At 34.8% G+C, this 14,987-nt stretch overlaps 1 protein-coding gene across 1 annotated transcript in view; it reads right to left on the bottom strand.

Moving 5' to 3' along the window:
- The window catches only part of LOC311085876 (low-density lipoprotein receptor-related protein 1B-like), a gene marked incomplete at its 3' end in the record, with an annotated part of 59,778 nt that overhangs the window by 2,683 nt on the left and 42,108 nt on the right, over positions 1–14,987 (bottom strand). Inside the window, exon 3 of the mRNA XM_084118492.1 lies at positions 11,706–11,843. Coding sequence (XP_083974618.1) covers positions 11,706–11,843 — 138 coding nt within the window. The remainder of the gene's footprint in view (positions 1–11,705; positions 11,844–14,987) is intronic.

Genomic DNA, 14,987 nt, shown 5'->3' with positions numbered 1-14,987 from the left:
GAAAGGAAAGGAAAGGAAAGGAAAGGAAAGGAAAGGAAAGGAAAGGAAAGGAAAGGAAAGGAAAGGAAAGGAAAGGAAAGGAAAGGAAAGGAAAGGAAAGAGCAAGAATCAAAGCAAAACCAAGCATAAAAACATGGCTTGTTCTTTTTTTAATGGCCAATAGAGACCAGCAATGGTTTCTATAAGGGAGGCAAAAAAATAAATAATAATAATAATAAAATATTTGTTATTTGGATATCAAATTTTGCTTTTAAATCCCATATTTAATTTAAAACTTCCACAACAGCTTCACCAGACGTTAGCATCTCAACATCTCCCTCAGGTGTCTAAACGAACCAATCAAAAAGCTGCATCGTAAGCCCCGCCCCCTGCCCAGCAGGAATCACTAGTCCAGAGAACACGGCATATGTCCGGACAGGTCTATTATTCACTCACAGCAGGTCTTTCCCTCAGTCTCCATCATTACAGCGGCCACCGTCCCAAGGGCTCAGACAGATAGGACATCACTGCAGTGGAACGAGTGTGCTTGTGTATTTTTCTGTTTGTGCGATCAGAGCAGGTGACCGGGGGGGGGGTTGTCCGCACCTACCAGGCAGTGTTTATAAATAGATGACAGTTGAGTAAAAACATGCTTTGTTAGAACAGAACGGATGGAGGTTGGATCCAGACGGGAACACCATGCTAGTGTGTCCTGTGTGTTTTGCTTACAAGCCCAAGCCCAGAGAAGCCTCTATGTCCTTTTTCTGGTCAAGACCCCCTAAACTGAAAATGGTATGGAAATTAAAACGCAAAAACTAAAAACCAAAACTGGCATGGTATGTTTTCAGTTACAGCAAAAAGTAATATTGCATAACTTCACAAACACCTGCACTTCCAACTAGAGAAACTGAAAGGAGGTGGATGTGAGACATCAGAGGTGTAACTGTGAAGCAGAGCCGGTTTATTTTGCCCCTTCATCAACACTTCAGAATCGACTGCCAGCATTGGAAGGGGATTCAGATAAACTCCAGATAAACCGACGCAAATGAACAGGTTAGTTTAACGGTCTGTGCATAACGTCTAAATCTCTATTTAACCAGATTGATGTGGCCGTAAAGTCTCTGCACTTGGTGGCTCATCCAAATCCTAGTCAAGCTACGGAAGGACATCAACTTGGCACATGAAACTGCCCTTCCTATGACCACTGCAGTTTTGCCCCTGGGCAAAGCACTTAACCCTCAGCTGCTCCCATCATACTGTAATATGCCTACATTTCCAGCACTCGAGCAAACACTTGCAGACTCTCTGGGTGGATGAATGTTGAATTTATGTGATGAATTCTAACATTTGGAACCATTAGCTGAGGATTGTCAGCTACAAAACTGCATTGTTTGTAAGGGTTGCTTAGCAGTCAGAAACATACAAAGGAAGTAATACACAACCCAAGGACGACTTCATTAAATTTGCCATAAACAAGTCAGATAATATCATCAACCGCTAAAACAATGACAGCGATATTTGTATTTGTTTATTAGTGAAGATGCCTTCCAACTACGGAACATACGTGGATTATTATTTGTTTTTGTCTTTTGAAATGATCTCAACTTAATTTTCAATTGATGTTTATTAAATTTTAATGACACAACAAAAGTCTTCAAGATCTCGACATAAAGTTGTCTCGAGAACTAAACTTGAAAGTTGTTTGTTGCGCTGCACAGTGTTTACTACGTGATCAGCGTAGCAGACTGAGATGGAGAAGAGATTGTTGAATAAAGTCAGGGTTTTTTTTTTTTGCACAAAGAGTATTCTCGTCGCTTCATAACATTAAGATTGAACTATTGTAGTCACATGGACTATTGTAACAATGTTTTTACTACCCTTCTGGGCCTTGAAAGTTGCAATAAAATTTCTGCCTATGGAGGGGTCAGAGAACTCTCCGATTTCATCAAAAATATCTCTTCATTTGTGTTCCGAAGATGAACGAAGGTCTTAAGGGTTTGGAACGACATGAGGGTGAGTAATTACTGGCAGAAATTTAATCTTGGGTGAACTAACCCTTTAAGAAAAGCTTCTATTATATCTAGATAATGAGAACATTTAGAAAACGCTTTATGTTGATCTTAAAATTATCTTATAAAGATCGTTCATTTTTTTGTGATCTCACCATGACAAAAAAAAGATGACAGCTTTTGTTATGTCAAGATAATAAGAAAATTAAGTTGACATCACAAGAAAACTTATTGCTTCAATCACAAGTAAACATTTGTTGAAAAAACTACTTTTGTTGTATTGAAATAACAAGGTAGCCTATATATTTTTTTTTTAAGTTGAGATCAAAAGAAAGTAACTTTTGTTATGTGGAGATGAGAAAATGAACTTGACACCATTAATTACCTCTACAGCTTTATATGATTGACCTAAATTTTTTCAGATAGCTATATAACAATTCAAAGTTACATTCACAATAAATGAATTACCAATAAACGATATAATGCACAGATGGATGAATCGTATCAATTTATTTTGGTGGCTTAGGATATTCTGTGCATACAAAGTTCCTGATGTTTAACCTAATCAAGCACAAGCATAAGTAAAGCAATTATTTTTCACAACGGGTTGTAAAAAAACAAAGAAAAACTGTTGTTCCCAAGATAAATTTACCTTTAAGCATCTGACGGCGTTCTTGTTATCCAGACGCTTTGTTTACTGTGTTGCCATTATATAAAAAAGCCACAGTGAGGTGTAGACTCTTTTGTTTGCAGTCCATGTGTGTGTTTCAATTTTTTTTAGTCGTGTTGCTGTGTGGGCTGCTTTATTCAATTCCATATATTCATTAGGGACTGGGAAAGTGAGGCTACTGTGTTATTACCACAGGGACGTCCAAAGGTGCAACACAAACACTGTTTCTTGCCTAGCACCTGTAGTATGTAGTACGCTCCAATCTCTGAATGCCCAGGAGAGATAAAGCATTACCTTCAGAGGGACCATGGTCATGACGTCTACCAATGCTTTTGACTGTTTTGGTGCAGAACAAAATGCTGCAGAAGACGTTCATGGCACATTCATCGCTCCTAAATGATTAAGAATGTTAATTATGGAATGTAATAGAGCAACAAAGAGAAAGGTGTTCAAGGCTGTTCTAACATGTTTGAGGTGAAGCGAAAAGCAAATCAAGCAAATGGGCCGCCTTGAAATATTTGAAAGAATATGTCAAGATTTAAGAATGTTTTTCACAAACTATTCACACTACCATTTTGTTTCATGAATGAGCCCACAAATAATTACTGAGATGGTCATTCATTGGCTTTTGCATTACATTCCAAGTTGGATGGATACCTTAGAATTTCGACCATAAAGATTTTCCATTACCTGAAATTTGGAAGATTAACAATCATACCATTAGCTCGTAGCTACCATGATTGTCAACAAAAAAAAGTTTGCTAGCGACAAAATTTGAACATAAACAATGATATCAAATGTTAGAATTCATTGTTTAGGTGTATGATCAACACAATAACCATGTTTTGCATTTGCTGAAAATATTGTAACATCATGTAAATTCAGTTTGACTGTCAACAAAGAAGTTTGTTTGCAACCACATTTTTAAACATAGACAATGCTATACAATGCTAGCAAGTTTATGATTAAAAGAGAGAAACATTGCAGCATTTTACATTTGCTGAAAATGTTGACGTTATATAATGTAATTGTAACGTTTGCTAAAAGAATTTAGAATCAGGTAATGCGGTTGTTGTAATTATCAACAGTGAAATTTGCTAGCAAACCAATTTTTCGAATGTAAACAATGCTACCAAATGTTAGCAATTGTACAATTATCAACAGAGAAATTCAGTTTTTCATGTGCTAAAAAGATTTTAATTTAGTCACTTTTTGTTTGCTAGCAAACCAAACCAAATTTCTGAGCATAACCATGCTATGCAATGCTAGCATTTGTATACAATTATTGTCAGAGATAATGAGATAACAGAGTGAAATCGTTCCATATACCAAGCTATCGCACTTTTCCAAGTTGAAGATTCTGACTTTCTGAATTTAATGGAATGTAGCATGCTTCCCTGACAAAACTACAAAGTAGTGATGTGATTTACTAAAAATACCTGCTTCCCATGTCTTTCTGTGGTGGATTTGTCAAGAAATGCAAGTGCCAATTTCAAGCTAGTCAGATGTTCTACGCTGCTTTTTGCCTTTGAACTCCCCGAGATTCCTGATTGCTGTCTTCACCACAGAACACAGCGAGGGTTCTAACCCAAGACCTCTTTTTCCAGTGGAATTGAAGTACAAACTCCGATTTGGAATCGAAAGCTGTCAACGCTGTCACATATTCTTAGGTTTGTTTTTTTTTTTTTCCATTTTGTAGGCTTTGATAAACATTCAGTAGTGGGAATTTTTCAGAGAGGGAGAAGGAACGGCTGAGGAGGGCTATACATGAACTTCCAGAGACATGCATACTGTATACAGGAGAAACACCAGCTAATGTTATTAATATGTTAAGGCTGCAAGCGAGGTACAAATCTATCACTTTCTTTCCTCAGGAGATGGAAGAGAAATGGTGCATCTGTTCTTCTCTGCTGTTTGAGAGCAGATTCAGTTTAGACTCAAACGCTTTTGCCCAAGGAACTGCAACAGAAGACAACTCTGGCATACAGATAAATGTGTACTGTGCAAAAATAGCATGTGAAACGATTTGCATCGTGTCACATTTGTTTTGCATTGCGTCCATTTATCCTCTTGCAAATAAATAAAAGAAATAAATACACTTCTTTTGGCTGGGATCAAGCCTTCATTTTATACGGCAAAAAAACAAAACATAAAAAAATGTAAACATTTTAAATGTTGTTCTATATAATACATATTTTATAATATATATATATATATATATATATATATATATATATTTTTTTTTTTTTTTTTATTATTATTATTTTTTTTTTAAATATGAAAATATTTAAAAAATATATAAAAAAGTACTTCAAGGAAGTTAAACATTTTTTTAAATAAATGAATGAAGCATAAATGCATTTTTATTTTGAAAAATATATTTTCTTAAAATATATCTTAAAATATTAGCAATATGTCATTTTTTTTTATTTTTGAAATACAATTGTTTGGTGTTTTGCGACCAAAGCCCCAATACTGCATACCCCCAAAAATAGTACAATAAATACAGTAGTGTGCAATGATTGTTTGAGGGTAGATTTGGTTTAGTCTAACTGCCAAAAACTGTGTAGTGGTAGAGAGAAATAAAAAAAAATGAAAAGTACAAGTGCAGGAGGGACACTCAGCACATTTTCAAGGTTACAGTCCTTCCTGTCACATAAAGATATAAAGTTTATGAGCTTTAGCATTTCCTTTGTGCTATAAATGTGGATGTGTAAAATAAGGCAGCTTCTCAAGCCCTGAGGGCAGAAAGCCCATCGCTCATGTTCGGTAATGTGCAACCTCAATCTCTAGACACAGACGACTAAATGATTGCTCTGTAAATTCAACAAGACCTTTTGCCTGCGCTGTGATTTTATAGAAAGAGGCACTCCATAATGCAACATCATGGCATCAAAGTTTTGCAAGTTAGCATGGTCGCATTAGCCGATGCCAATTTACTGCAGCAAACATGACCAAAATAAACATTTACCAATCTTTGTGTTGCGAGTTAGCTGTCAGATAGCAAGCTAACAGCTTAGCCTCCTGGCTTAGCACGGTGCTAACTGGTTACAAAATGTTTTTTAACTAGGTAGGACAAGCTATCATGATAACAAGCTATGATTCTGAACAGGTACCTTCAGATAGCAAGCTAACAGCTTAATCTCCTAGCTTAGCATAGTGCTATCTGGTTAAAATGTTTTTGATTAGCTACAACAAGATATCACGATAACAAGCTATTTTGACATAATGAAAACAGTTAGCTAACAGTTAGGATACAATTGATCATTTTCTAAAGTGTAGAGGAGAACTAGTGTGTAATGCTTTGTGGGGCGTGAAAGTGTGATTTTATACACAAAATGGCACACTCTACTGATCTGAGACAAACCGAGAACATATGCGACAGATCAAGAAAATCTTTGAATCATTGTGTTCTTTCCTGTGCTTGTTTTCAGGGAAGTTTAATTAAACGTGTGACTCTTTTTGTCTCAACTCTGTTATCTCGTTCACTGCTCTATGCTGTCTTTGTTAAGTTATTCATTTCACACGTCTAGTCAGTCAGTCTGACACCGGCAGACGCCGTCTGAATAATAATAAAAAAAGATATCCTTATCAGGCCCTAATGATCTAAATATAATCTGTGTGAGAAGGACCAAAACAGTGGGGAAACGTAAGATAAGTGATCATACTGAAACGCACACTCTCTTTCACACACACACACACAGCTGAAATCCCTTTATTCTCTTTTCTTTAGTCTCTAGTGAATAGCCGTGGTCACCTGAAGGCAGGCTCCATTCCTCAATGACAAAACAAATCCCCACACAACCAAGAAAAATAGCTAAGAAAGAGTTTCAAAATAACACACAGTGATCCAAAGGCAGTGCTCCCAATGCTCCTTGCTAGTTTTTTGTTTTATTTTTCCCTGAGAACAAAATAAAAGAGAATTTAAAACCACTTCGTCAAGGTTAGTTAGCTGCTCAAGTCGATGTCAAATATCTGCAAGACTGTTTGCGCAGTTTAATCGACGTGGAAACCCACATTTGCATTGGGCTGAATGTTTTGAGCTAACCTGAACTAATTAACACAGTTAAATACAACATGAAACGCCATTCGCAGTGTTTTAAACCTCTGTAATGTGATAGTTTTGGAACAAAAAAACATTATAGCCGTCAAATTTCTCTTGGACCTCCATTAAAGACAATAAGTAAAGTGCCACTAGAGCTTTCTCCGCAGAGAAAAGTAAGACTACTTAGGTGAGACATACTGTATGCGGAGCTTAGGAGTCAAAGCATTTCCCTTAGTTTTTAGTTAGCCTTCGAACTAACTAGTCTACTGGCTTAGCATAGTCCTAAACAATTAGGAAAAACTCACTTGTTTTTTGTACAGTTAAGAACTAGGGTGGGCTCTTGTGACTTGAAAAAGTTAACAACCCCCCAGAACACACTAGCAACCGCATAGCAACGCCTTAGCAACCACCCACAATGGCGGTTACAATGGAAAAGAACGGGGCCAATGTGTAAGCATTTCACTTTTTCAATAGTGAAACAAACATTCACTTCTTCAATAGTATGGTAACAAATCATAAACATTATGATGGTTAACATGACTTTAGTATGGAAAACAAAATGATTGCTAATGTTTTCTGTGTAAAGTTATATCCAATTTTATAACTCTGCCACCATGGCAACGCCATAAACCATAAAACAACGGTAAAAATTTGACACCTGCCCAGAAACTGTATTAGCGGAGAGGCTTTTATGACTTAAGACAGTTAGCAACCACTCCAGAAACTGCATAGCAACGCCCTAGCAACCACCTACAATCACACTTACAATAGAAGTGAATGAGTAAGCATTAAAGGGATAGTTCACCCAAAAATGAATACTCTGTCATCATTTACTCACCCTCAAGTTGTATCAAACCTGAATTAATTGCTTTATAAGAGATTTTTCATAATGTCACTAACCAAACAATTGTTGGACCCCATTGATATCCATTGTATGAAAAAAAAAAAAAATACTATGGAAGTCAATAGGGACTTAAACTGTCTGGTTACCAACGTTTTTTTAAAATATCTTCTTTAGTGTTCAACAGAAGAAAAAAACTAACAGGTTTGGAACATAGTAAAATGATGACAGAAATATTATTTATTTATTTATTTTTTGGTTAAACTATGCCTTAAAAATAATAATTTATTCAATAGTATGGCCATAAAACATAAACAGTGGTAACATGTTTTTAGTGTGAAAAGAGGGACAAGTTGAAATGATGAACTACAATATTGTACACAATAAGAATATATAAAAGGGGTCAATGCTAGCTTCACGCTATCTTCAACCCACAAAGCTATTTTTTCTTAACTTTTATGACAAAGAAAAGTGTGAGTCTAGCTCATATGGCCATTCTTGTGAAGATGTTCCTCTCTTCTCTCGCTCTTTCTCTCTATCTGTCCCAGATTCGAATACCTCCAGGAGTGAGAGTTGATATCTGCTCTGCGGACTGATAATGTAAATTATGAATGCTCAGTTATGACAGGTGTGCAGAGAGCAATTCGAAACCGGTCTGCGGTGGAACGAAGCGGCCCGCGCTTGCTCCTCAAAGGAGTGTGTGCATCCATACCTTCCTCTCCGTGCCGCCAAGTTTTATTTACTTTGAAACCGAACCAAGACTAAGATTGAAATGGAACATAAAATGTAAAAGCGCAAATTTCCCCTCCAAGCCAGGTCTTCGGTTGCTTGAAACAGCCTGGCACATGCACACTAACATCTCACGAGTGGTTCAACTCAAGGTGAGGATGATGAATACTTCCATATGCTCATTTATTACGGCCGTAACTAAATACACATTCTAGACATGACATGATGTAGCTCATCCGTCTCAACAGTTAAACGACCTCAGCTGCAATACATAAATTCTCACAACGTTTTCGACGTAAACTAAGCTGTGGTTTTCATATAAACCTCTTTTCTTGTTCCCTTTCACCACAATGTGACAAAACACAATCCTCACTTCATCATGTGGAGAAACAGTAATTGCCTTTTAGCAGAAACCCATTATTACATTAAGCCGACTGTGCTTATCTTGCATGGAACTGACTTCAAATGACTGCAGATCTGTTGTGGGTTTAATTCTGTCAAACACTCTTAAAACGAGGAAGTGTGAAGACGTGAATTGCAGTTTAACCTGTTAAGCTGTAACCCCACTTTTGAAAAATCCCAAGAAATGACATACCCAAACTGAAACAGATACAGTTCATGAACCCTTTGTACTAAAAGCACAAGTATGATCTCATTTGAAAGCTGACACCTGGCAGTTTATTGTAAATGTAGAATTAATTATTGTCATAATGACAAAAATTGTTATAAATAGCTTCAAAGTTTTGTAAAGTTATTAGAAATTATTTTTTATGAAACATCCTCATGAAAAAAAAATTGAAGTTGGCACTGGAGCAATCTAGAAATGCACTACAGCTAATGCCACATGTCTAAACATTTTATGTTTAAAATCTTAAGATAATAAGTCCAAAACTCTGTATTTAGTGAAATGTTTTTCAAGACCATGTCATGTGACTTTATTTTGATTTGACGCTAAAATGCTACTGATGTTTATTGTCATCTTCTAACCATCTATCCAGTATATTGTCTTTATTGTTTTGTGGTGCAAACGAGCCCCATTCAGTCTCAGTCTCCCCCTGCACACATTCACACCTCTCCAGCCTGGTTATGGCTCTAAATATGCATTTCTTTTGTCTGCATTATAGTTACTAACGACTGGCTATTCACAGGCTATTCATAGGGTTTCAGTCACTAATTTCTTTTCTTAAAGTTCACCCTTACATTTTAAACTGTATCAAATGCATTTCTTGAATAAAGAAACATTTCAGTAAGCATTCAAAAAATAATAAAAATATAACTTCTAGGTGGCAGGTGCACCTAGGGCTAGCTAGCATGTTAGCTTAGCACACCATCAATACACGACAATTTATGAGATTAAAACCATGTTTGTGCTTATAAACTTACTTTATAAAGCAAATCGAGTATATTAAATAATTTTTTGTGATCTAATTTGGCTTCAGATAAAAAATCAGACAGAAAATATACTATTGGATAGTGTTCTGCACAACGATTCTATATAGATTAGCATTACATTATAAATATAATCTATTATTATGGAAATACCTGGCATGGATTGAAAAACACAGGTAACTCAAATATCATAGCAAACATGTTTATTGTCTTCAAAACTGCATGTTACAGCCATAGTTACAGCGCGATCTCGTTAGCTTTGTGTGTGTTCGAGGCTTCCTGGATTGTCACATGATTATGGCACTTCTTCATGTTCTAATACTGTGCACAGGGCGGCGAGGGCGCCCTCAGGCTATTGGTATGAATTCATAACACAGTATCAGAGTTATGCAAACGCTCATAATGATTACATCGACGCATTTGGGTATAAATTCAATAAATATTATTCCTGTCTATAGAAATCTGATGTGAACCTATGAGAATATATCAATATTTCTCCAAATCTGCACATTTTTGAGCTAAAGCCCTGAGGCACGTTGTTTTGTGTATCGCTGTCATGACGACGGCACGGGAGTTTTTTTATGAATGAAAGCGGCTGACGCGCATAATTCATATCAAAGGTATCGACTAATTTTTTCATTTCATAACTCCTGAAACAAATTAAGAAATAACTGTCGCTATAAGTTTCTCAGAATACAATAGTGGTCAAATTCTGAAACTTGAGTCTTATATCTTTTTAATGATGTATAGTTTGTCAAGGTATAACATTAAATCTGATAGTAACTTTGAACTATATATAAATAAAACCGCTTCAGTGCGTCCGCGCTCTGGCAACGGTTAACAGGTTAAAGGTGAAAGTCTTGACCTGCAATTATAGCTATTGATGGACCATCTAGTCCAGGGATGGGCAACTTCGGTCCTGGAGGGCCACTGTCCTACAGAGTTTAGCTTCAACCCTAATCAAACACACCTGAACAAGCTAATCAAGGTCCTCAGGATTACTAGAAAATTACAGACAGGTGATTTTTTCAGGGTTGGAGCTAAACTCTGTAGGACAGTGGCCCTCCAGGACCGAAGTTGCCCATCCCTGATCTAGTCCATCAACAAAAAGCATTTGATGTTTTTAGCTAAATTCGAGAGACAAGGACTGTTCACATCAAGTCCGATGCACAACTCATTATCAAAACTATTCACGCCACGTCTGAAGCTAAAGTTTCATAATTATCTGAATAAACGTGATAAATTCATAATCTGAACATTTTATGGGTTTATCTTTTCATCTTTTAAGATAAAAGTTAACTGTAACTATGAAAACTTTCTTAACTAACAAAACATTGAAACTAAGCTGCAAAAAAAAATACTTTTGAACTTCCAAAACTTTCATCAGACAGATTTACATAACAGTCTTAAAAGCACATAAAAAAAATTGTCAGAGAAAGGTTGAAAATAGCCATAGAAAATTAAATGATGTCTTTTTAGGTGCACAAAAAAAAAAAAAAAAAAATAGACATCAGAGGGAAAATGTATATATACCCACTACTGTTAAAAAATTTAGAAAATTTACGTTTTTGAAAACAGTCTCTTATGCTTTCCAAGGCTGCATTTATTTGATCAAACATACAGCGAAAGCAGTAATATTGTAAAATATTTTCGATTTGAATATATTTTAAAATGTAATTTTTTCCTGTGATCATTTTCAGGATCATTACTCCAGTCTCCAGGGTCACATGATCCGTCAGAAATCATTCTAAAATGCTGATTTGCTGCTCGAGAAACATTTATTTTTAATATCAATGTTGAAAACAGTTGTGCTGCTTAATATTCTTGTGGAAACCATGATAGTTTGATGGTATTGTAGATAGAACAGCATTTATTTGAAATAGAAATCTTTTGCAACATTATAAATGTATTTACTGTCACTTTTGATCATTTTAATGGTGCATCCTTGCTAAAAAAACGTTATATATATATTTATTTATTTTTTCGCACTGACCCCAAACTTTTATGAAGATAGTGAACAGAAAGAAATCAAACGGAACTCACCGCGGCAATGCACACCCTCGTCATATCCGTCCTCACAGTCCTTGACTCCGTTGCAGAGTTTACTATAATGAACACACCTGTGGGCGCCGAGGCACTGGAGGTGATTGACGGGACATCTCACCTTTACCTGCCGCAAGCCTGTAGAAGAGAAGGTTAATGAAGTCTTTAAAAATTCAACTTCTTCAACAGACCCGCAAACTCACAAGAGGTGAAAATTTTGACATTTTTAAGTTGTTGTATTAGGGTCTAGGCGGTGCATCTTCTCCCAAGAGAATTTTTGTGACTTTAACATAAAAACAATGCATTCTGGTCCACTCTGACAAGAAAATAAAGGGGAAAAGACTAAATTTGCTTCAAGTAAAAAAATGTATTTAAATAAAATTATTGACACAAATTTCACAATTGGATTCGATTTGGATTCACAAGCTTGTGATTCCATTTAGCTTCTGTTAACTTCGATTCAATATTGATTAATTTGTGAATTATCAGGTAGCCTACAGTGCATGGCAAATTTCGACAAAGAATCAAATCTCTCAACTAATGCTGTAAAGTTATACAGGGAACCCCAGTTGGTACATCATTAAAGGTTAAAAATAATTGATTTGTAGGCTATTACTGTACATTTAAATGACACAAGGAAGTTTTTATATAATACATTTTAAAATTACAAGTATGTCTCTACTCGTTAAAAAAAAAAATATATATATATATATATATATAGGCTATATATATATATATATATATATATATATATATATATATATATATATAGGCTAAACATTTAAAAGGTGGCTGTCATAAAACGGTTTTATTAAAACATAGGCTACATTTGATGAACAATTTAAGTAAAAATTCAATGAATATGCCATATAGTGCATATATTTAACTAAATGCTCCAATCCAAGTTAATTATTCTAGCTGACTAATGAGTTTTTGGACACTGAATGGTTTTCTGAGGTAACGTTAAATGTGACGGTAGATGTGACATTGTTTACAAGCAGTTTTATTGACGCCATTCCGAGGTTAAATCACTGATAGAGCGACTACGTGTGACATGATACGGATTTCTGTAAGTTGTACAGCATATTTCAACATACCTTGTGATGTTGTACATGATTATTTCGTGTTTTAACAAGTAAAGTGGAAGAGTGCGCTCACTCATTTCACGTGCGCTCCACAACGCTGCCGCTTCGCTTGAACTGACGTCACATATATATACTGTATTGTGTCGGTGCAGAAGCAGCAGGCGCCACGCGCGCATGTGCTTTCACATATAGTAATATGATGCGTTTGTAAATAGCAAATGACCCGCGACTGTATACCACAAACACAACATTTATTATTCATTATTTTTATTTCAAATCTAGAAGTTTAATCGAAAATGTTTTTTCAGCATTGGGATTCTCTTTGTATATTCACGTTTAAACTCAGTCAGAAGGATCATGAATTGAGAGTTAGACTAGGTTACTTATAGTTAACAGAATGTGTGGGGGCCGTCAAAATAAAGTGAACCCCAATTCATTACTATAAAATCAAAAAGTGGATTTTTAATATTGTGTGAGTGAGACGGTAATGATGCGTGAAGGTAATGATACTTTTGTTTAGTTTAAATATGTCTTGGATTTGCTAACACAACATCTTTTCAGTCAATTAAGCTCATAGTCAATTAAGTGTGAATTTATGGGGGCGTTTTTTAATACACATTTGGTAATGACACTCTAAATTTGTAATAAAGCTACTCTCAGATGATGTAAAAATCTTAATGACATTTTAGGCTTTAATTCTGCTACATTGACAGATTTGTGTTCCTGCCACATCTCATATCATTCTTAACATTAGAGGATTCAAATTTGAATTATTTATGAAAATGCTTCACATAATGACAGCATTTATTCTAAAAAATATTAATGTTGAAAAAATATTAAGAATGTTAATTTTAGACAAACACAAACTGACTGATATTATTTTTAAAGTTCTTTCTACAGTAGAATTTTCTCAGTAAATATCTACAATGAATGTTCTGTCATAATAAATGACAGAAATTGTTATAAAAAAATTATGTTGAAAAAAATACAAATAATACTATACTAAAACAATTAATAGAAATATTTTTTTAATAATGTTCATACACTTAAAAAAATATGATCAATAAATTGACAACATATGTTTGTTTGTTTTTTACATTGCTTTAACTCAAATCAAAATAAGTTAAGCAATTTTCTACTTTTTTTGTAAGTTATACAAGTCAACTCATTTTTTTAAGTTAGTTTAATGTAATTTAAGTTGACATGACTTAAACATCCAAGCTGATTGTACTTAAAACTTTAAGGCAGCAATTTCTTTATAGTATATTACAACATTACTAGAACATATTTTAAACTTCTTTACAGTTGAATTTCAGTGATTTTCTACAGTGTATTTCTACAATGAATTTCCAGTCATAAAAATATCAGATATTGCTATTATTATATTTTTTTAAATACTAATAATATTCACATTAGACACATTAGAAACATATCATTTTCTAACTTATTTTTACAGTAGAATTTTCTCATTTTAACAACATGTTTCTAAATTTAGTATAGACCAGAAGTTAAAAAGTCTGGATGAGCCCAATTTAGAAAAAAAAAACTCTTTTTTTTTTTTTACCTTGCGGCACTATTAAAAAAGAGAAAAGCAATTAAAAAGCTATTATATTCTTTAAAACTAAAATTATACATTTTTATACATTTTTTTAGGGGACAGAATAATGCAGCCGCCACATATATGATGTAACATAAAATACAATTAAAACATAATTTAATTTAGCAAATATATATAATAAAATTGCACAACAGCAATGATGTCAACATTATTACGGATTTGAAAAAAACACAATAAAAATGTGCACAAGACTGTCGGGTATTCGACACTAAATAACAGAACAAAACAAAGATGGCATAAACCTACTTTAATAAAACAGATGAACAACACAAATTCTTCTAAAAGCATCTATGTTCTTGTTTTCCCTCTCTATGCAGCATAAATACAAATAAAAGCCGTAAAACTGAGGCTCACCGCCCTTAACTCGATTCACTGTGTATAAATGTGATGAGCAAAGCTATTTTAATATTCAACTCCCTGCACAGTTCCTCTTAAATATGTCTCTTAGCACACGAGAATTTAGCACGCCGGCAGCTGTCTCTTGTGAATCATTGATTGTGGATTGCTTGACATTTCTGGGGTGTCACGGGGGAGAAGAGGCCACTGCCAAAACAGCAATATTGATCTCCATCCAGCTCC

The sequence above is a fragment of the Abramis brama genome (assembly GCF_963993115.1).
Source record: "Abramis brama genome assembly, chromosome: 6".
Classification (NCBI taxonomy): Eukaryota; Metazoa; Chordata; class Actinopteri; order Cypriniformes; family Leuciscidae; genus Abramis; species Abramis brama.
The sequence above is the reverse complement of the archived record's forward strand: the minus strand, read 5'-3'. Positions and strand labels throughout refer to the sequence as shown.